The sequence below is a fragment of the Siniperca chuatsi genome, linkage group LG15 (assembly GCF_020085105.1).
Source record: "Siniperca chuatsi isolate FFG_IHB_CAS linkage group LG15, ASM2008510v1, whole genome shotgun sequence".
Taxonomy (NCBI): domain Eukaryota; kingdom Metazoa; phylum Chordata; class Actinopteri; order Centrarchiformes; family Sinipercidae; genus Siniperca; species Siniperca chuatsi.
The window spans coordinates 5,472,325-5,493,843 of record NC_058056.1 but is presented as its reverse complement, the minus strand read 5'-3'; the positions used below and the strand labels follow the sequence as shown (position 1 = coordinate 5,493,843).

General features: G+C 40.6%; 1 protein-coding gene and 1 long non-coding RNA gene across 3 annotated transcripts; one reads left to right on the top strand and one right to left on the bottom strand.

The window, feature by feature from the left end:
- Nucleotides 1–1,840: 1,840 nt before the first annotated feature.
- LOC122861680 lies at nt 1,841–5,743 on the bottom strand. Its single transcript, XR_006374549.1, has 2 exons — nt 5,616–5,743; nt 1,841–3,942 (listed from the first exon to the last, which is right to left on the bottom strand). It is a non-coding gene; the product is annotated as an uncharacterized LOC122861680 (long non-coding RNA).
- On the top strand, nt 3,935–21,047 carry LOC122861679. 2 transcript variants are annotated; one of them, XM_044166436.1, is made up of 4 exons: nt 3,935–4,636; nt 5,537–5,813; nt 20,282–20,408; nt 20,770–21,047. In XM_044166436.1, the coding sequence occupies exons 1-4, from the start codon at nt 4,602–4,604 to the stop codon at nt 20,781–20,783; spliced, it is 453 nt and encodes a 150-aa protein (XP_044022371.1). In that variant the 5' UTR covers nt 3,935–4,601; the 3' UTR covers nt 20,784–21,047. The 2 variants fall into 2 exon arrangements, with proteins under 2 accessions (XP_044022371.1, XP_044022370.1); XM_044166435.1 differs by lacking the exon at nt 20,770–21,047 and having other exon boundaries at nt 20,282–20,665.
- The last annotated feature ends 472 nt before the right edge of the window (nt 21,048–21,519 follow it).

Genomic DNA, 21,519 nt, shown 5'->3' with positions numbered 1-21,519 from the left:
ACTTCCTTTACTGTTACAAAAGCAGAAAAGCAAACAGGTTTTCATTTGCTGTGTGCGAAACTTCTTTTCACTCTGGATGAGACGATAACAGCACCAAAATGTTAGTGTGTAGAATCTGCTGTAAATGAAAAGAGAATATTGGATATCTAGACAGAAAGTGTAATGTTCAGGCACCCTGGTAGCTCACCTGGTAGAGTGCTTACCATGTATAAAGGCTGAGTCCTTACTGCAGTGGCACTGGTCTGAATCCGGCCCAGGCACTTTGCTGCATGTCATCTCCTCTCTCTCCCCTGCCTTTCCTGTTTCTCTCTACTGTTACTATCAAATTAAAAAAAGCTGAAAGTGGAGTGTTCAAGTCCTACAGGAGAAATATAACTTTACTAGTCTTTTATGAATATATTTGCAACTAACATTAGCATTTTAACAGTGAGGTGTTAAAAAAACGGATTCTACTCAATGCATGAACATTTGTGTGTCATTAAAGAATAGCTCATTGTATACAGTGTAGGGAATTATGGTTTAAATGGCATCAATATTTATATTAAATAATAGAATAATTATTATTGGTATTATTAATAATTAATAATATAATTTAACTTGTGTTCACCACTCATAGAAAATTCAAATTGATAGCCAATTAAATTATTTAGTCTCATAAAATATACTAAACTGTCAATTTGGAACTCTGGGGGAGGAATCAAAATTGTTGCTTGGATTCAAAATAGCAGCTGAGGCTGCATGGCCTTAGACAAAAAAATATAAATTTATAATGGCGGCTGAGGCCATGTTTGAGAAAGAGTGTTAAAGGCCACGTTGGAGTGTGTGTGATTCTGTAGGATAATGGTGCCAGGTTAGGGAAGAGTTTACACGCAAAGACTGTCTTGTGCGGAGCATAATGTTAACTAACATCAACTTAGCATGTGGCTACCAAATAACCTAACGATGAAAACACATCACAATAGTAAAACTCAATGAAAAACCAAATCAATATATGTAATGTTACATTACAAAAGTTAAACAGTCCTGTGCTATGTTCTATATCTAGTTGTTACGTTACCATTCCATGGTGGGAAAAGAGTTTGCCTTGGTGTGCTGCTTCGTTACCTGGTGGTCAGTCAACAGCTCGGCGTTAACATGCTTTGTGCTCCTTTTAACATGTGAAGTTAGTTAGCTGGCAGGCTTTGTGTGGCAGCGATGGCGCAAACTGAACTTATGAGGAATTATACGCGGAACTTTGCAGGAATTATACGCAGGCTCTCGCATCGCTGCAGTAAGAGAGAGAGATAGAGTTCAGGGTTTCTGCTCTGAGCAGATTACACGGTGGAGGCAGCTTCAGCTGCAGTGAAAGAGTCCAGGAGAAAGAGAGAGCAAGCAATGCGCAGCTGATCCTTTTAATGACCTGGTGACATCGCATGTCACAGGCCACACTGACCAGAGTTCATACACAGGTGTGAAGTCTGGAAGATTGTGGGAGATTGAGTTTAGTAGCTCATGTTTCACAATAAAAGTTCAGTTTAAGTCACAAATGAACAAATTTATCTGTGGAGTCCCAACAACAGTGATATTGTGTTTGTGAAGTTACAGTACTGTTACCTTCTCATCTTAAAAGGGAAGGAAATGTGTATATTTTGTTTGTATTTTGTAAGGAAATCCACTAAAATCGTGTTTTCAGCTTTATTCCAGTGAATATATTATATAACCTGTGGTTTTATAGTCCTGGACTAACATTAATGTTATTTTGTTCAACAGGCTAACAGGCCTTTGTTTAGTTAGCTAATTTAGCCAAATACTTCTTTCACAGCTAACACACTGTTACGGACAGAACAGCCGGAGACAATGGTAAGGAGACTGAGAGAGTTTATTGCAACACAGAAGTAATATAGATTGGTATTGATACTGTCCTTGTTTCACTGCTGTTGGAAGAGTGTGGGCACTGGGGCGACACACTCAGAAGACTGGAGACACACAGGAGCCGGAAGTGAGAGCGACACACTCAGGAGACTGGAGACAGACGGGAGCCGGGAACTGGAGCAACACACTCAGGGGACTGGAGACAGACGGGAGTCGGGGTTCAGGGTTCCAAGTGGTAGTTATTTCTCAACGTTGCGTTGAAGGTAAGTCCGTGTAACATTCGTAGGTAAACTGCGATGCTCTGTCCTTCGTAAGAACGAGACCGGACCCTGACTGAGGTGAGGAGCTGGGTTATATAGGGAGTAGAGTGGCTGATTATGTGCAGGTGTGCGATGGGTGACAGGTGCTGGGAATTAATACTCAGGTGAGGGAGTGCAGAGTGACTGTGATGTGGTGGAGAGAACATGACAGACTGTGACACACACTACAAGAAACAATATTTAGCTATTCATTTGGGATAGGCCCTCAGTTATTAAATGACAAACAACATTTTGTTATGGCTTTGTAAAGTCCTATGAGAAGGTCTCCTGAGGTCTTAACATGTGAATTCTGCACTTGGACTCTCTTGAGGTAATGGAAAGACTTTTGGGTCCCCAGGAGTGAGATGTGTCACTTGCTCTGCTTCTGCAAAAGAAATCCTGTCACTTTAAAAAAAACAACATATTTATATACATTGTTTTATTAATATATTATTGACAACACAAGAAACATTTATGTCTTTAGTTTTATTCCAGAGGATATAGTAATAATCTAATCTGTGACATGGTTTTATAGCCCCAGTATAGCCCCAGTAATCTGCAGTGCAGGTTACTGGGGCTATAAGCACACTGAAACCGATTCATAAAATGTGAGTTTACAAATACCTAATTTAGTTTCAAGTCACCCATTTTACATTTGGCTTGTAGAATAGAAAAGCATTAAAACAGGGCAATGCCTTCTGGTCATTCAGCCACACTCAACATGCAACATCAATAAACATACAGTAAAGTTACACCATACAATAACCAAGAGTTCAGTCACAGATGTTATTTTTATGCGAATTTTCTACGTCCGTGCAGTATTACATTCAATAAGACAATTATATAATTATGGTATATGTGTATCATTTAATTCCCCCTCTGTAGTTCCCCTCACTTCTACCAAGGTTTTTAGCCTCTTTTAGCTCATTGGTTTGGTTCTGCAGTGTGGATTGTGATGGTGGAACATTTAGCTGCTAAAGACTCAGGCCCCACATACACTTTGTTCTTGCACATGTCTCATATCTAGATCCAGATATGATTTAATACCCTTTCATTTATACACATTCATGTGTCTCTGTTAGTTACATGCTGCTTATTGCAATTTGTCTTGGTTTTCTCAGCCTATATGCAAATCAGGGTAAGCCTTCCTCCATTCCAGAGGGTGTTGGTATTACACCTGAAGTTGTTTGGTAACTGCCAAAAATGCCAGAGGAAAAATAACTTACAATATGCACTTATATTATGTGCAATAATGAATGCTAATGTTCCTCTGTGTCTGCTTTGCTGTTTTCTAACACGTTCGCCATATACAACTTTATAAGGTGATAATATGTCAATATTGTATTAACAACTTGTTGTAATGCTCCCAAGTGGCCCCAAAAGAAATGAAATAAGGCAGCTTTAAATTTTACAAATAGGTCACACATGAACCTTGGCCTAAGTTCAATCAGGAAGACTGACTATCTTCATGCTTACTCTGTTTATTATTTACTCTGCCTCTCTCTGTCTGTGTCTGTTCCTGTTTCAACTCATCAGCTGACTGAGGGCGTTGACTCTTTCAGTTAAACCAATCAGATTTTGCCAGGACCTCTGTCAGCCAATCATCTCCTTGTTGTCATTGCTTCCTTTTTCTGCTACTGTCAGCTGTCATTTTTCAGCATCAGCGTCAGATCAATGCAACCCTCCGTCTTCCCAGTTGGTCCTTCCAGTGAGCCCATCAGAAGTCCTGCTCCAAATCTCATCCATCTAGGTCTTTAGCCATTGCTCTTCACCACCACCACCACCAGCGTCTCTAGAGGGAAGATATTCCTGTACAGCTCACGGCATCACTACCTCCTTAAAATATGATGTCACGATGGGGTCTAATCGCCAAACACTCCTCACTTTCTTCAACCTTCCTACTGTGCACTATATCAATACATTTAATTTATTATTCTTTAAGCATCTCTGCAATTAATTCTCTTCTGATTGAAATACTGGGGTGAGGTTAATCAAAAAACTGAAAATAAAACATAATGTCTAGTTTTATTTTGTGGAAATTTATTTAGGGGCTGGGGTGCAGGTGGCTAAACCCACAATCAATTCAATTTAATTCAATTCAATTTTATTTATATAGCGCCAATTCATAACAGAAGTTATCTCATTGCACTTTTCCTATAGAGCAGGTCTAGACCGTACTCTTTATAATATTAATTACAGAGACCCAACAAATCCCACATCACATCAGTAGTATAATACCCCCAGTTTTGCGCGGGCATGCGCGTGTGCACACGTCTACGTGCACTATCTAACCCTAAAATATGTCTGGGCATGCCGGTAGGGGTTGCTTATGCCCCTCCTAGGGGGGCGGGTTTATCTGTATGAATATATAAGTAATGGTCACTAGTGGGCATTTCCACACCTTTTTTTTCTGAGCAGCAAAGGACACCCAGCAGTCATGGGATACGACAGATGTGTGGATCTCACCCAAACCGCCGATGTTGTAGGTATGTCTATCGGGACCAGATGTGAATTTAACCCCTTGCAAAATAAGACGCGTAGCGAGTGATCTTACTACTGTGACGTTGCCCGAATTAAAAATAGAATTTGAGGGGGTCAATGGGTATTTTTACTCTGTTTAATATTACAACAGCAAAGTTACGCTGTGTGCAGGTACTTGTGCAAGCGAGGATTTTGCGGGCGACAAAACATGGTGTGGATGTATGTCTATAAAAGATTGGAAACTGTTTCATTCTGTCATCTGCCCAGACCTTTATCAGCCTGGTTATCCTGAGACACTTTATGTGTCGCAATGGGTCAGCGCTACAGGTCCTGCTATATATCGTATTGAGGCAGATTGTTTCATTAGGCTGTCAGACGAGTTTATTTTTCTTAGTGTTTGTGAAGAAAGAGAGAGTGTAATTGCAACCAGTACACCCTCACTCTTCAAGAATATACCTCATAGTTTAAGAACATCTTCTTTATCCAGTGGTACAATTGGAGAACCCTGCAGAGTGTTTAGTTCAATTAAATTCAAATCAGTTCAATTTTATTTATATAGCGCCAATTCATAACAGAAGTTACCTCATTGCGCTTTTCCTATAGAGCAAGTCTAGACTGTACTCTTTATAATATTAATTTCAGAGACCCAACAAATCCAACAAATCCCAACTTTAGTGAAGTTGACGATGCTATCAAAAGAGACAGTATCAACGCATCTTATGAAAGTATTAGAAAACGCCTTGTTTTTGACGAAATACCGACTGGTGTGCAGTTAGGCCTGGTCAGTTGAATATGTGTGTATTATAGGTTAGACAATTATAGAATGCATGCACATGTGATTGTGTGATAAGCTTCATTTTACACAGTGTTTTTCTGTCTTTCTAATATAATTTGTTGTTTTTCAGAATACATATATGGAGTGTGGTTAACCCCATTGAAGTGGGGGTCTATCGGAAGTCCTGCTCCTCCTCTCTCTCCGCTGACCTGCACACCTCCACCGCCTCCGACGTCTCCGACGTCTCCTCCAGAACATCCATCATCTCAGCCGTCCTGGTCACCTCCATCATCCCCGCAGTCCTGGGCACCTATTGGAACACCACCACCTCCTCTATCTCCGCCTCCCCTCCATCTCTGTTGGCCCGTACACCTCAAGCATCTCCACCTCCTACCAACTTACAAGAGGTGAGCAGAGACATGGTTAGTGACCAGCCGAGTTCAAATTACATCCACGCCGATGAAGCCCAAGTCCAAGGTGTTGCAGAGACTATTCTACATGAGCTCAAATCATCAGAGACATCCTTGGATAAAATCAAAGAAATGTATGACACCATGACTTTGTCAAAGTAGTTAAAATTCGAGGGGCTGGTGACTATTAGACTATTAGAGTAGAAAGAGTATTGGAAAAAATGGAACCATACCCTATATTTTTTTTTAATGTCATGGGAAATTGTTTGAGAGGACTAACTGCCCTTCTAGATCAGGCAATTGATAACAAAGTCAACAATGTCACAAATTGCAAAAACCAAGTCAAGCTGTCTGATGTCTGTAGATTGATGGATGTAGTAAGAGCTCAGTCTTGTGCTATTAACACCTGTTTTATTTAGGTCTGCAAATGACAACTGCAGACCAACAACTGGCTCCTACTTCTGCATCAGCAGTAGAGGGCACCGAGCTAGAACACGCTGTGAAGTTGATCAGCTGTGGGGTGGCACTGGTGAATGAAGAACAATTAACTTTAGTTGACGTCCGACACACGCAATACACTCACATTATTGGATCAATCAGCTTACTCTCATACATCTGTGTGTGCTATCCGTACTGTACCCACTTACATGAAACTAGTGGATACTCCAACAGGCCAAATATTGGTGCAGCATGTTTTCTCAGAGCCATCAGAACTATCTAATTTGACTGAGCTTTATGGGTGCTGTGGGAGGCGTTGTTTGACTTGGTGAACAGATGATTTGATGAATTGGAAAGTCCTATGAGTAGAAAAATTGATGAATTGCAGCGCAGTAACAAAATCTTGGAAAACACTATTCCAGCCCAAAGTAAAGCTGTTGCTTTATATAAACGTGGTCATGCTAGTGACATTCAAAAACTGGAGAAAAAAACCCCAGCAGATCTGGATAAATTCAAGGTGATCTGATTAACGTTCTTGCTAAAACTCAAAGATTAGTGTTAGAGTTCAAATAGTTGACCTGTAATAACACATGCTTTGATCCGCATACAGGTGTCATATTTGGTGTGTCATAGTGATCAGCTAACAACTGGTAACATTGGTCTTTCTAGAAAGGTGTTTAAAGATAGTGATGCATGTAATGATGATGATGATGACACTCGTAATGTGAAATAGGATTACACAACCATGAGGCGCTAGTTTAAAAAACAACGTGCAATGCTCCGTTCACTGACAAGGGCCTTAGAGCTGTTACCTAAGCATTGTGTCCCTGCTGCTGTAGCTTATGGAGAGTCTGCAGACGATGGTATCACAGCTCCGCCTCCTAGAAAAATCTTCAAACATAGTGACGGGACTGGTCGTGAAATGTGTAATAATGCTCCGTTCACTGAAAAGAAACATTGAGCTGTTACCTAAGCATTGTGTCCCTGGTGCTGCTGTTGTAGCTGGTGGTGAGTCTCTGGGGGCTGCTAACGCTGTGTCATTCAGCACAGAAAATAGTGCAGACGTAGAAAGGGCTGTCATAGCTAATTGTGTGCCCCCTGGTGCTGCTGTTGTAGCTGGTGATGAGTCTCTAGGGGCCGCTAATGTTGTTTCATCCAGCACACAAAATGGTGCAGAGATAGAAATGCCTGTATTGGCTAATTGTATTGCAGCTGCTGATATAGTTGTTACAGGGGAGGGCACAGGTGATGGTAGTACTGTGCCATCCAGAACACAGAGTAGTGCAGAGGTAGAAAGGGATGTAATAGCTAATTGTGTTGTCCCTGCTGATGCAGTTGTTGCAGGGGAGGGTGATGACAATAATCTAGGATTTAGACAGCATGGTGCAGGGCAATCTGCAGGGGCTACTAGTTCAATGGCTATGGTCAGTGGTGATACACATATCAGAGACATACTGAACTGCGTCAGTATATTGATTTAAGAGACATTAATCGCTATGATCATCAGGCAGTACCTGACAGAGTCAGAGCTAGTCTGTCTGAAGTAATCAAGCGGGCAATGGCTGATTCACTGTCAGGTAGTGTTTTAAATGTGGTGTTGAGAGGCCCATCCTTGGCTGGAGATGTACAGGTAGTTTTAAATTCAGATGATCATTGTAATGTAGATTTGTTTATTGATAACGTTTCTCAGGTTATACAGAGCAATGATACATCTATGACTGATGACAAATTGGAGTTTATAGTTAAGTGTAGCCAGAGGTAGAAGCGGTGGCGGTGTATGCCTAAGATGCCTGTAAACGTCTGTTTTACAGCATGCAGTAATCACCCCAGCAAAAGTGTAAAATGTCCTGACTGTAAACGCATTTGCAAATCTAAACACTGTTTTGAGCAACACAAGCTAGAAGTGAAACACCACGTAGTTCCTGACAGATTGAAAAACGCCATGGGCTAAGGGTTATAGTGATATGGGAGTGTGAATGGACATAATTAACAAAATCAAACCCCAAGGTCCAAACATTTCTGTCTGGTTACAAAAAACCTGAATACCTTAGCCCTAGAAACACCCTCTTTGGCAGCCATACAAATACCATGAACCTATACCACAAGGTTAGGTTAAACCACTCCTTAAAAAGCCCACTCTTGATCTAGGGGGTTGAGCCAACTATAGACCTATATCTAACCATCCCTTTCTCTCTAAGATCCTTGAGAAAGCAGTTGCCAATCAGTTGTGTGACTTTCTAAATAACAATAGTTTATTTGAGGATTTTCGGTCAGGATTTAGTGTGCATCATAGCACAGACACAGCACTGGTGAAAATTACAAATAACCTTTTAATTTCATCAGACAATGGACTTGTCTCTGTACTTGTTAGTGTCTTGTTAGATCTTAGTGCTGTATTCAACACCATTGACCATCACATCCTATTACAGAGACTGGAACATTTAATTGGCATTAAAGGAACCGCACTAAGCTGGTTTAAGTCCTATCAGATCGATCTCAGTTTGTACATGTTAACGGTGAGTCCTCCGTGCACGCCAAAGTTAGTCACAGAGTTCCACAAGGTTCTGTGCTTGGACCGCTTCTATTCACCTTATATATGCTTCCTTTAGGCAAAATTATTAGGAAACACTCCATAAACTTTCATTGTTCTGCGGATGATACCCAATTATATCTATTGATCAAGCCAGATGAAACTAATCAGTTAGCTAAACTTTAAGGACATAAACACCTGGATGATTTACAATTTTCTGATATACTCTGATACTCTGACAAAACTGAAGTTATTGTACTTGGCCCCAAACACCTCTGAGACACATTAGCTAAAGATATAATTACTCTAGATGGCATTGCCCTGGTCTCCAGCACCACCGTAAGGAACCTCAGAGTTTCTTTGATCAAGATTTATCCTTTGACTCCCACATGAAACAAACTTCAAGGTTGCCTTCTTTCACCTACGTAATATTGCAAAAATCAGGCGCATCCTGTCTCAAAATGATGCCAATAAACTAGTCCATGCGTTTGTTACTTCTGGCTGGATTATTGCAATTCCTTATTATCAGGCTGCCCAAATAAGTCTCCAGTTGATCCAGAATGCTGCGGCATGTATACTGACAAGAACTAGGAAAAGAGATCATATTTCTCCCATATTAGCTTCTCTGTACTGGCTCCCTGTAAAATCCAGAATAGAATTTAAAATCCTTCTCCTCACCTACAAAACTCTTAATGATCTGGCACCATCATATCTTAAAGAGCTCATAATACCTTATTACCCCATTAGAACACTGCACTCCCAGAATGCAGGGTTACTTGTGGTTTCTAGAGTCCAAAAGTAGAATGGGAGCCAGAGCCTTCAGTTGTCAAGCTCCTCTCCTGTGGAATCAGGTCCCAGTTTGGGTTCAGGACACCATCTCCACATTTAAGAGTAGGCTTAAGACTTTCCTCTTTGATAAAGCCTATAGTTAGGGCTGGGGTGAGTCCTGAACCATCCCTTAGTTATGCTGCTATACGCCTAGACTGCCGGGAGACTTCCCATGATACACTGAGCTCCTCTCTCCTCCTCTCCCTCTCCATCTGTATGCATTTTTATCCCATTACATTTTATCCCCCCCGTGTTCCTGCTTGACAACTGCTACTACAATTGTGTCTTATTACTATTATTATCATTATTATTCTTATCACTATCATTCCTATTATTATTACTTTATTAATATAACCACTACCATTACATTATTATTATTTTAAAATTCTAGGTGGAATTTGCATTGCATTGTGCTTCCACACACCCCCTCTCTCTCTCTCTCTCTCTCTCTCTCTCTCTCTCTCTCTCTCTCTCTCTCTCTCTCTCACTCTCACTCTCTCTCTCTCTCTCTCTCAACCCAACTGGCTGGTTTCTGCCTCTTAAAGGAAGTTATTTCTTGCCACTGTCGCAAAGTGCTTGCTCATGGTGGGATTTGTTGGGTCTCTGTAAATAATATTATAAAGAGTATGGTCTAGACCTGCTTTATAGGAAAAGTGCAATGAGATAACTTCTGTTATGAATTGGCGCTATATAAATAAAATAAAATTTAATTGAATTGTCCTCTCTTCTGCGTGTTTGACCGAGGGCGGGGCTCAGCTCCTCCACACATGCGCACACACACACAGCAGAGAGGCTGCGTTGGAGACAGTGAACCAGGTGAAGTGAAGGTACTCGAGTTGACGACAACTCAAGTAAAAAGTAGAAAAGTGATATTTCCACCTGCTTTGTATGCAGTTGTTGTTATTAGAACCACAGCGTGCTTGTTTGACATACTGTAATTCTAGTAGTTTTGGAAATATATCCAGACAGTGTTTTTGCTTGCAGATTTGCATATCATAGAAGACTGGACTATCGGCCTTGGCGGAGGTCTGCGCTTTCAGAGTGTCCTTCTAGTTACATTATTTCTAGGAGGAAATATATTAGGAGGAAATGTTCTCATACTTATGATTATGTCTTTCTAATGTACATCACCCCATTTCTCAATTATTCTCCTAGTTTAGCTGTAAAACTTTAAAAGCTGTCAAACTGAATGAAGCACTTTCTGAAGCACCAGTAATGTTTGATGCTTTGGATGTCATCAGTCACGTGATATTCTTCATTTGACACAAGCTACAGCACAATGTATTGAAAGCTTCGGTATTATCTGCCCATCTCTAACATAATGTTACGTTATCATCATCAATGCCAGCGTTAGTTAGCTAGCTAGCATTAGTAGAAGCCAACCTGTCAGCTAGCCTGGGCATGGGTACAGAAGTCTTGACGTACAGAGGAGAAGAGGGCAGTGAATAGGCTTCCTCTTGTTTTGTAATCTTCTGTAAAAAGGGGCGGGGGGTGTTGTTCATGGCGCAAAACTTACTCCACTCCCACTAGATCTATCCTGTCTTACTTCTGTATTAGAATTCCTTAATTCAAATAATTAATTAATTCCTGTATTTTATACTTATACCCACCTGGTACTTAATTTATTTTCTGACCTGTTTTTATAGTGTATTGTATTATATTTTTTGCTAGTACTTTCTCCTGTGTGCACTGACGTTAAGGCGAGCTGCTGTAACAAAGAGTTTCCCTTCGGGGATCAATAAAGTATTTCTGATTCTGATTCTTTTGTTCTAATTTCTTCTTAAAAGATTAATTAAAGATTAAGTTTATTAGGCTACATGTTTAATTCTCCCATGTTAAAGCTTGGTCTCATTAGTTACACTTTTCCGAATAAAACAGGATATTATCCACTTGTAAGTAATTAACAGACAATGCTAATTAAATGTCATACATGGTAATATATGTTCTGCTAATATGACAACACACCATAGACTATATGGGATATACATACATATATCTGTAACTGTAAATAAAATAGTATAATAAAAAAATTGAAATGTCCATATATTTCAGAAATCTTTGAATATACAGAATGTCTTTTGTCTGCCTGCCAGCCTCTCCTGTCAGAGGGGTGAGCGGAGGGGGGGCAACAGACACAGATGTGCTCTGAGGGCCTGTGGGACTCAGCATTCCACTTACATTTCATTTTTACCAGCCATGATAAATTAATCGTTGTGCATATTCACGTTTCCTGTTTCATTAGCCATTCAACACATCATAATAGGCTAATATCCAACATTAAGTAACCTTAGGCATGTTTAATTGATTAATGTTAAGGTTAAGACAACAAGAACTCAGTTTAAAATATTCTTTGAAATATGTCATTAGAGTTGAAAGCAAGGACTTCCACTATCACACGTCACTGAAAAATAGTTTTGTCAATACAGAACATGGTGAGCCATTCGTTGTACAAATATCATTAATGTCTTCACATAAAGAACAGTTCTTGTTAACAGAGTGTCTACTGTTCTTTATCAAAATCGGCATGTTGAAATAAACTTTGCATTTTTCCTAATACATTAATTAAAAATAACATACTGGTTAATACATTTGATTCTGTATAGCAAAGTAATTTTTTTGCTCTTTTAAGTCTTTAAGTTTTACAAGTCTTCATGAGGTCCAGATCAGGTGATATTGGAAAGAGGGGTTTTCAGTTGACCGAGCTAGTGAAAACAGTAAGCAAATAAACTGGCTTAGCTTCACTCTCAACTGGCGCTCAACATTCCTTTGTGAGTCTTGCACCACAGTGTGACTTGCATCCTCACAGGGTATCATATTAGTTTGGCTCCAAACAGACCTGCCGTAAATCGTTAAATTGTCTTTCAACTTTCCATTAGTGCCCTCGAGTCCTGCAAATCATTTCTCCGGACAGGCTTGTGACGCAGAGGCCAACTTTCAGAGAAATCTAATTCTTTTTATCAAAATATTCATCCGAATCTATGTTGATCACGCTACACTCACCCCTCAAAGTGCATGTGTGCCTGCTCGGAGGTTTGTTCTTTCCCCTTCTTCTACATGCCTCTCATAGACAAACAAAAGACATTCCTGTTTGGCTGATGAATCAAAGCTGCACCACTCGCTCTAAGGCCTCTATTAACTATGACTTTTATTTATTTAGGTCGGCAAATATTTCACTATCCATGACAAAAATTAACATGTAAACATCAAATTTGGTAAAAAAAAATATAAGGAGACAATGAAAAACAACATGCTTGACCACCAAAAGTAGTTACCAGATTTTGTTTGTAATGATGAAGGGACACAATTCAAGTTAATGACAAGAGATTTAATATCCGGTTGGATATGTTGCCATCAAGCTCGTAAAAGAACTCCAGCAAGAGAAGGAACAGAGAAACAGGAAATATATAAACATTCGGTTTATATATTTAGCTGTGGAGACACAGTGGGGCAGGACATGGTCCGGATTCCACTGGCAGGCTCCGCTAGCCGGCTCTGCGATCACCATCACTTTTTAGATCTTGGTTAACTATATTTAACTATTTTAACTACATCTTTTAACCAGATGAAGGATTTTAGTCTAAAGTTATCAGAGAAAAGCTGCGCAGTCTAACTTCAAGTGACAGCTTACCTGAAAACCAGTAACGAGCGTCTCTTCTTCTTGAGCGCTGCAAGCAACTGGTGAGAGAGTGCTGTTGCGGTGGTGGCAAAGGCAGTGGGCCAACCCAAAGCCTACCTAATCTGAGACTTTTGAAATAGAGCACATACTAGAAGAAATCAGCCTGTGGGCCGGTGCTTGTCAGACGTTATGAATAGAATGCCGACATTATCTCAGGCCGACATCGGCAAGGGGTATGTGTGCTATCTGGGTCTGGCCATCTGAGCCACCAGGTGGAACAAAATACTTTTTCTGTGGATTTTGGGGTGATGCTAGATAAATTACTAAAGTAATTTAAAGTAATTACTAAAGTAATTTAGCATTATCAAGAGTAGAAATCTCCCTTCAATAATCATGATATGGAATCGTAAATATTTCACAACAACCTTTCAGTTGCTGAACAGTGCATAAAAGGTGATTTTCACTGGTCAATGCCAAAGTTGTTATCTGATTACACTGGTCCTCAATCATTTATCAATTATTCATCTCTGTATTCATTACTTTCATGGCTGCATTTATTCATTAATTAGTGTCCAGTAGTTATTAGTTGCGTATGTAATCAATGTTTCACATATAACGTTGTTGCCCTTTGTTTTCTGTAACTTACATTCAGTCATGTATCCGTTCCTTGTTTTTCTTATTGCTACCTGATTTCAGGTTAATTCCCTCACAAAGCTAATTTGTGCATTATCTCTTGACTGATCAAGAGAAACGGCTTAGTGTAAAACTGAGCTAAATTTTAACTACATGTTAATGGTGGAGAATTCCTGAAACTGCCGCGGATTTAGTAGCCTATGTAATTTTAATACATGTTTTGGTGGAGAATGTTAATTAAACTGCTGCTGTTTCCCAAACAGGTATTTACTACAGTGTATTTAGTATCTTTTATTTGTTTGTGTTGTTTGTTAGCTTGTTAGCTTGCAACTGGCAGTGGCTGACACAGCCTTAGTGGTTGTGAAACATACAATAATATCTGCTACAATGTTACAGTGTGTTCACATTGTTATTATGTAACATTAGTAGATAATGGAAGGAGGCTCCAGGGTCCAGTTTACATCCAAAAACTGCACACTCTTCCCTGTTTGCTGTCAAATCTTTCACTACGCTAACTTGGTGCAAACTCTCACTCTCGGTATTCACAAGTCCGTTCTGCGCTATAGGTTTCAGGTTTCTTTGCTAGTGGCATTGCAAATGGCTTTCAAATTTGTGACGTCCCAAATCTAGCTTGTGCAGAGTATGTTTGAATTTCACATTTTAGAAAAGTGTACAGACATCTCCACCTTCAGTAGTGGAATGTGAAAACACCTCTCTAGTGACAAACTTTGCACAGATACAAGTCAGACATAAATATAAGAAAAACACATTTTTGGAGGGGTACTTTAAATGTTAATTTGACAACAGCAAGGAGTGTTATGCTGGGGTGTAAGCTGAAAGTATGGTGGATTCAACCACCAGTTGGTTGTTCCTGCTGTGCACGTGCCAGAGTTTCTGGCTTACTTCCACAACAGCCCGTTTGGAGGTCATTTGGGGAGGATGACGATGCTCCTGAAAATCCTGAAGGTGGCGTGGTGGCCAACAGTCCGCAAGGATGTCTGGAGTCATGTCCATGCTTGCCATACTTGTCAACAGTACAAAGGCTCTAATGACAAGCCAGCTGGTCATCTCCGGACAACAGAGGTCAAAGCACTGGCCATGCTGTTTCAGAGTGCCCATTACAGCATGATGCAGGTGAAGGCGCTACCACCCACTATGGCCTGTACAAGCACTCTACAAACATGGCATCGGCCACGGACACAGACACATGAGTGACTGTTCTTGGCAAGTTCTATATATACACAATTGTATAGTTACTGTATGATTGTATTTGTATTACTGCAGAATTACATAAAAGACAGCTGTAAACAAATGGGTAAAATGCACTAACTAAATACTCTTGGCCTAATGAGCATTAAGCTCAGTGTAGTTACATTAACCTACAGCTGATCATCATATCAATCAACACATTATATCAAACATGCATTCATACTTTTTGTTTATCTAAACACAGTACTCAAAACTTTTACTTAAGTAAAAGTAGAAATACCATAATCTAACAATACTCAATTACAAGTAAAAGTCCTAAATTTAAAATGTAGTTATTAAAAGTACAGAAACATTATCAGAAAAATTAACTTTTAGTATCAAAAGTAAAAGTACTCAGTTTGCAGAATGGCACCTTTTAAAATGTTATTTTATTGTGTAAAATTATATCAATCTGTTTTTATCACAAACAAATACATGTAAGAATATTTTAATGTTGTAGTCCATCAACATGGAGCCAATTTTAGATACCTTGTATACCACTGGGTAGAATAGTAGCACAATACTGCATCATATCATATCAACATATCATGTTTTTTATGAGAAAGTACCTATAAGTGTCAATAAAAAGTACAACATTTGCCTCTGAAATGTAGTGGGGTAGAAGTATAAAGTAGAATGGTAGTAGTAGTATGGAAATACTCGAGTAAAGTATGTCAAATTTGTTCTGGCTCCATTAAGTCAAGTATTCCACATTATTCAGTGAGCTCTCGATCAGTCATCCTGAGAATGATACAAACAAGCAGCCATGATAGTAGTAATGTCTTGCTCTAATATATCATCAGTAATTGTCAGAGTTTTGCACAATGTTGCACGAAGTTACCTGTGTCCGTGGCCGATGCCATGTTTGTAGAGTGCTTGTGCAGGCCATAGTTAGGCTGGTTGGGAGGCTATACTGGTACCGCCTTTACCTGCATCGGGCTGTAATGGGCACTCTGAAACAGTATGGCTAGAAGATGGATGTATAGAACTTTGCCTGCTGTACAGGTGCATGATGATCTACTCAAATGATTAGGCTCTGTGCCAGCTTGGAAAACAATCTACAGTAAAGTCATAAAACTATCATTTTTATAATCATAATGTGCTTATATTAAGGTACATAAACATTGTAATGTGATCATACAGAGCAAAGCATGAATGTTATTAACAATTGTTCTATTTTGTATAGACTTTGCCCTGAAAAAACTTAAGTCCACACCCACCTGTTGTGTGGGCCCCACCTCGGTCTCACCTTGTGTATAAATTGGACTGAGACCAGACAGTTTTTCTTCAGCACCACAAGCAATGACAAGTCTAAAGAGCGAGAAGAATGTCTTCCAAGGATGTCATCCGCACGTGTCCGGCCTGCCAGACGGGCTACATTATGAACTTCGACCTTCGCGGTCGCTGTGAGTCGTGCCTGGGTCCGGAGCACGCCGGCCTGGCACTCACTCCGGAAGCGTCATGCCCCTTCTGATCTCTCCTCCCTCAGACCGAGAGGTAGCGCAGAGTGGATGCTTTCGCTGCCTTGGCTGAGGGAGACTGGCCAGTTCCAGACTACCCCATTTCCGAGGTTCTGGATCTGCTCAACCCAGTGGAAGGGCCGGATTCAGACAACTCCGCCCCCTCCATCCGCGGATCTTCCTGTGGGTCGCCCCTAACTCCCCTCCCCCCGCTGGAGGAGCCGGAGCTCGACAGTGGCCCACCAGTGGCACACCTAGGGGACCTTGGGGTCCCCTCCTCCACCTCCACCGCCCTGCCAACAATAGGCGGTTTACTGCGGGAGCTGCCAGACATCATCGGTAGGGCAGCTGCCCACAGAAACCTCGCCGTCCCGATACAGGAGACCACCCCTACAGATGCAGGACAGTTTTCCTGCAATCATGAAATATCAAGAAGGAGCTGTGGCAAATCTCAGGAACCTGAAGGCTCCGTTTTCTGCCTACTCCTCCACCATCTTTTTTTTCAAAACTGTTTTGAAATAAAACACAAACATCAACCCCTAAAGAGCAGTATGAATCTACTGATTCAGCCACAGCTGTCACACACACATCCCCAACACAGTGTGAGCCGGCAGCCTTTAACCTTTCGGTTAATAGGCAGCACAGACTCATGACATTTAAGCAGCACTCATCCTCAGTCACACACTCAGAGGCTTCCCTCACACGTTGTCTTTCAGATATAATGCCTAATTTTGAACCCACGCGCGGCATCATTACGCCTTGTGAGGACAGTGCACACACACCTCTGTCCGCGCTCCGTGTCTCCTCTCCTCACTTTGCAGTGTGCGAGAGTGTCGACTCACCTCTGTGTCACGTTTTCGAGCCTCTTCCTCCTAAACTGCGACATCTTGACACTGCTGCCACAACGCAGCCTCCGGAGGCTTCCTGTCAGCCCTTTCGGTCAGAGCCCTCCATGGGCTGCACGGGAAAGCATGAGGGCACTGCAGAATCAGCACGTGCTGATTCGCAAAGACCACAAAGTGACAGCAGCCTACATAAATGACCAGGGAGGCGTGCATTCAGTCAACCTCCTGCAGTCCCACTGGCATCTGGATGGTCGAACACTCTTTATCTTGTCAAGGAATTCTGCCAAGGTAATTGATGAGAGGGGTTGACTCGCGTGCATCGCCTCTGCCCAGGCTAACGCTCTCCCCCGTAGTAGTCCCACGATGTAATATATTTTGGACTGGTCGGAGGCAAACGTTACGGGGCGCTGGCAGAAGACCAAGGAGCACTGCAGCAGAAACCCCTGACATCTGGTCTCCGGTGAAGGGGTCTGGGTCTGAAGCATAGGAATCAGTGGACAGTGAAGTAGCCGGAGCGGCCAGCGGAGATTGGCCATATCGTTCTGTCGTAATGTACGATCTACGAACCCAAGTATGCAGAACACAGGTTGAGGTGTATTAAATGACAAAGTCAAGCTTCATTAGAATAACACGGAATCACTGAATAGGTCTCTCTCTCACCGGGTATTCCGGTCCCGTCCTCCGTGGCTCTAGAGAGGCAGTGAAGATCCAGGAATAGAGGCTGGAAAAGCGTATCCTGGCCCAGCTTGGGTAGAGTGCTGTGTGGATCTGGACAGGAAGTGGAGTTAGCAGTGATGTGCAGACACGGACAGACAGCGGATCCGAAGCATGGGGCAGGTGATGACGTGTAGACCTGGACTGGCAGCGGATCCGTGGTGTGGCGTTGGTGGCGATGTGTAGATACGGACAGACAGTGGACCACTGGCGTGGAGGTGGCTGGATCCGAGAAGGTTCAGGGTTCTAGCTTACCGAGTCAGGAAGTCGGCCGGCAAGGCGGTGTGGCTGCCGAGGCAGGTAGACGGGCAGGTAGGAATCCGGAAGGAGACAGGAGCAGCGATCACCGGCACATGATGATTCTGCCCATATGTTGGGAAACTTACTGGAATACTGCAAGACAAGACCCTTCTTCTAAGCGGACTGTGGTGAGATTGTGGGTTCTTGACTTATATTGAACTGCGGCGTCTCGCCACACCTCCACCTGTTATCCACATTATTTTTGCTTCGGTTGTGGATTTTCATCATCGGATTATTTAAACTGAGTTGATTTTGGGCTCTATGTATAGTATTTGTAAATGTTGTGTTTGTTTATTGTGTGGGAGTGTAAGATATAGCCCCTCCCCCTAGCTTTTGTGTGCCTTTCAGTTTGGACGCATTCTGTTTTAATTTGCATTAATACATGGTGGTATACATAATCAGTGTCTCTTTCGTTAATATAGAATTTATGTTAAAATTATGATAAGGCTAAGGGAGAGATTTTCTGTTTATTTCTGTAGCATTCAGCCATTTCAGCTGGCTCTGTCTGTTCACAGCAGGTATCAGCCCGTTACCTTAGATTCAACTTACGTAATTTTTCCCTTAGGTTTGTTAAAAAAGGTGTTAAATTGTTACCGTTTATAAAAAGAACAAAATATTTATCAGTTTAGTTTGACTTCAAATCCTTTAGAGAAACACAATTCTTCAAAAACATTTTAAAGTCATCCTTTCATTTAAAGTTAAACTTTCTGTGGTTTAACTGTGTTTAACTTTTGAAGGGGGGTGTGGAGAAGTTGTGAAGTAGGAGAATTTCTCAACCTATAAAGGAACTTAATCCTTCAGTATCACAAACATTCAAATTCAAAATCACCAAAATTGGAGATACATTGTTTTAAGTGGACTAGAAGGGTATAAAAAATTGTAATCTGAAAAGTAACTAGTGACTAAAGCTCTGAGACAAATTTAGTGGAGTAAAAAGTACAATATTTGCCTCTGAGATGTAGTGGAGTAGAAGTAGAAAGTTGCATTACATGTAAATACTCAAATAAGGTACAAGTATCTTGAATGTGTTCTTAAGTACAAAATTTAAGTAAATGTACTTAGTTGCATTCCACCACTGATCATAATATTATTCAATTATTAGGCTCAGGGTTCCCTTGATAAAGATGCATGAAAAGGCTGTATAATAGGTTACATCTGTAGCTCTACTGTGCTAAAATTTATACCTGCTTATGTATTAGCCTAGTACCGTGAAAAAATAGTTTTCATTTCCAACAACGGGCAACAAAGTTGTCCTATGTTTATTTTCAGGTATGATATAAAGTATATGGCATGGATTACTGTTATTACTATCTGTGGGATAACGTAGACCTGTAGGTCTACGTTATCCCACAGATACCTACTCTAGACCTTTCTCCACCTACAGTATGATCAAACTTTTTGGTACTACACGTTCATGGTAGGCGTGTGAGCACTAGTGCGCATGCAGAGAGGTCAACTGTAGTTAAAACTGCCCAAACAAACAACCACACTGTTGATTTAATTGGCCTATCACATACACAGGTCTATTACTCCTCTTTGAACATTAATATAAAATGTGATCTATTAACTGTGTAAACACCTTATACAATAGTCATCATCAATATTTGGATACTTGAATATGTATGAACTGAATAGTTAGTTAGTATCCAATGAAATGAGATGGAACAGCTCCATGCACTAACTGAATAAACAACTATTTGGTCATTACCAGTATGATATTGTTTAAATTGTACATCTTTTTGCACATCTTTGTCAGGGAACATTAACAATTCTCGATCTGAATTTATAATCTTGTTAATACCCCCCCAGTTAATTGTAATCATCTCTCCCTCTCTCCATATGTCATTGTTTAGTCAAGCCAGGTTGTTGAGGTAGCAGTGGAGGAGAGAGAGAGGGGGGAACAAGAAGCTGTAGACTTGAGTATGGATATTGTGTACTCCACAGCCACCTCTGAACACCAGGAGAGTCAGTCAAGATCGAGTGAGTACACTGGTCCACTTGCACTGGTACACTTGTCCCTGGTACTTTCTATTCAGCTTTGCAGTGGTTTGGGGGAATAGTACAGTACGCATATTTAAGGGGACCACAAGGATGGTGTACTGGTAGGTGGTGTTCGACCAATGTATGGTCATTTCTGAGGCCATGGTTGTTGGTATTTTTTAATGGGATTGTATTACACTGTAAGTTGTTATTTTGTCCTCAAGCCAATACTGTACATTAAAATTCAGTCCAATACAACAACTGCAATCTAAGTGCATTACATGTTGGACAGATGTTAACGTTCTGTCCACCCCCTTAGCTACTCCAACCAGCCACTCTCTCTCTCTCCAATCTGTCAAAGGTTTTCTAAGGTGATCTACAGAAAATGTCCACCACTACAAACAGTCTACCGTGAGCTTCAGGTGGGAATGCAAGGCAGACAAGCAGCCCTTCAAGGAGACAGTAAAGAAAGACTGCATGTTATGTGAGTTTGTACCACAATAAACTATGGGTAATATGAATTTAATGTCCCTTTTAGCCCCATTACAATCAATAAGACAATTATATTTGGTTTTGTTTAATCTGGTTTGATAATAATTATACTTCAATTTTAGCAATATATGTTGATCTGTAAGTATAGTTTCATAAATATCCCAAGGTACATTTAATCATTTTGTTAGTAAATATTATGTAAATTTAAACTTATCCTACTGTAATTGATTTTTTTGGAAATGTTTATGAGTTAGCTAATTTTCTTCTTTTTTTATTAAAGCAAAAGTTTTCTTGAACTTCTGGTTTCTTGTAGTTAATTAGTGCAACAATTCATTTCATTTCAGTATTTCAAAATCAACTACAATTCAATCCCAGGCACCCTTTTAGATAATGGGTGAATCAGTTTTGATTCATTTTGATTCACTGTCAGTCATGATTAAAAATCTAACGTTTATTCAACATCAAACATAACAAGCACTTTCAATTTGGTTTCAGTGTCAGGCATCAATGTATATTCAATACTTCAGAGGGGGATTTTTATCATATACTTTTTTTTACCAACATCACATATCCTGGGCAGTTCAGTCTGGATTTGTACAGCACTGTCCATTTTCTGCAA

Excerpts from the sequence above, each read along its gene's own strand:
- LOC122861679 (XM_044166435.1), top strand. The coding sequence starts at position 4,602 with ATGTGTGGATCTCACCCAAACCGCCGATGTTGTAG. Across the intron at positions 4,637-5,536 it reads CCAAACCGCCGATGTTGTAG|AATACATATATGGAGTGTGG; the intron begins GTATGTCTATCG and ends GTTGTTTTTCAG. Across the intron at positions 5,814-20,281 it reads CTCCTACCAACTTACAAGAG|TCAAGCCAGGTTGTTGAGGT; the intron begins GTGAGCAGAGAC and ends GTCATTGTTTAG.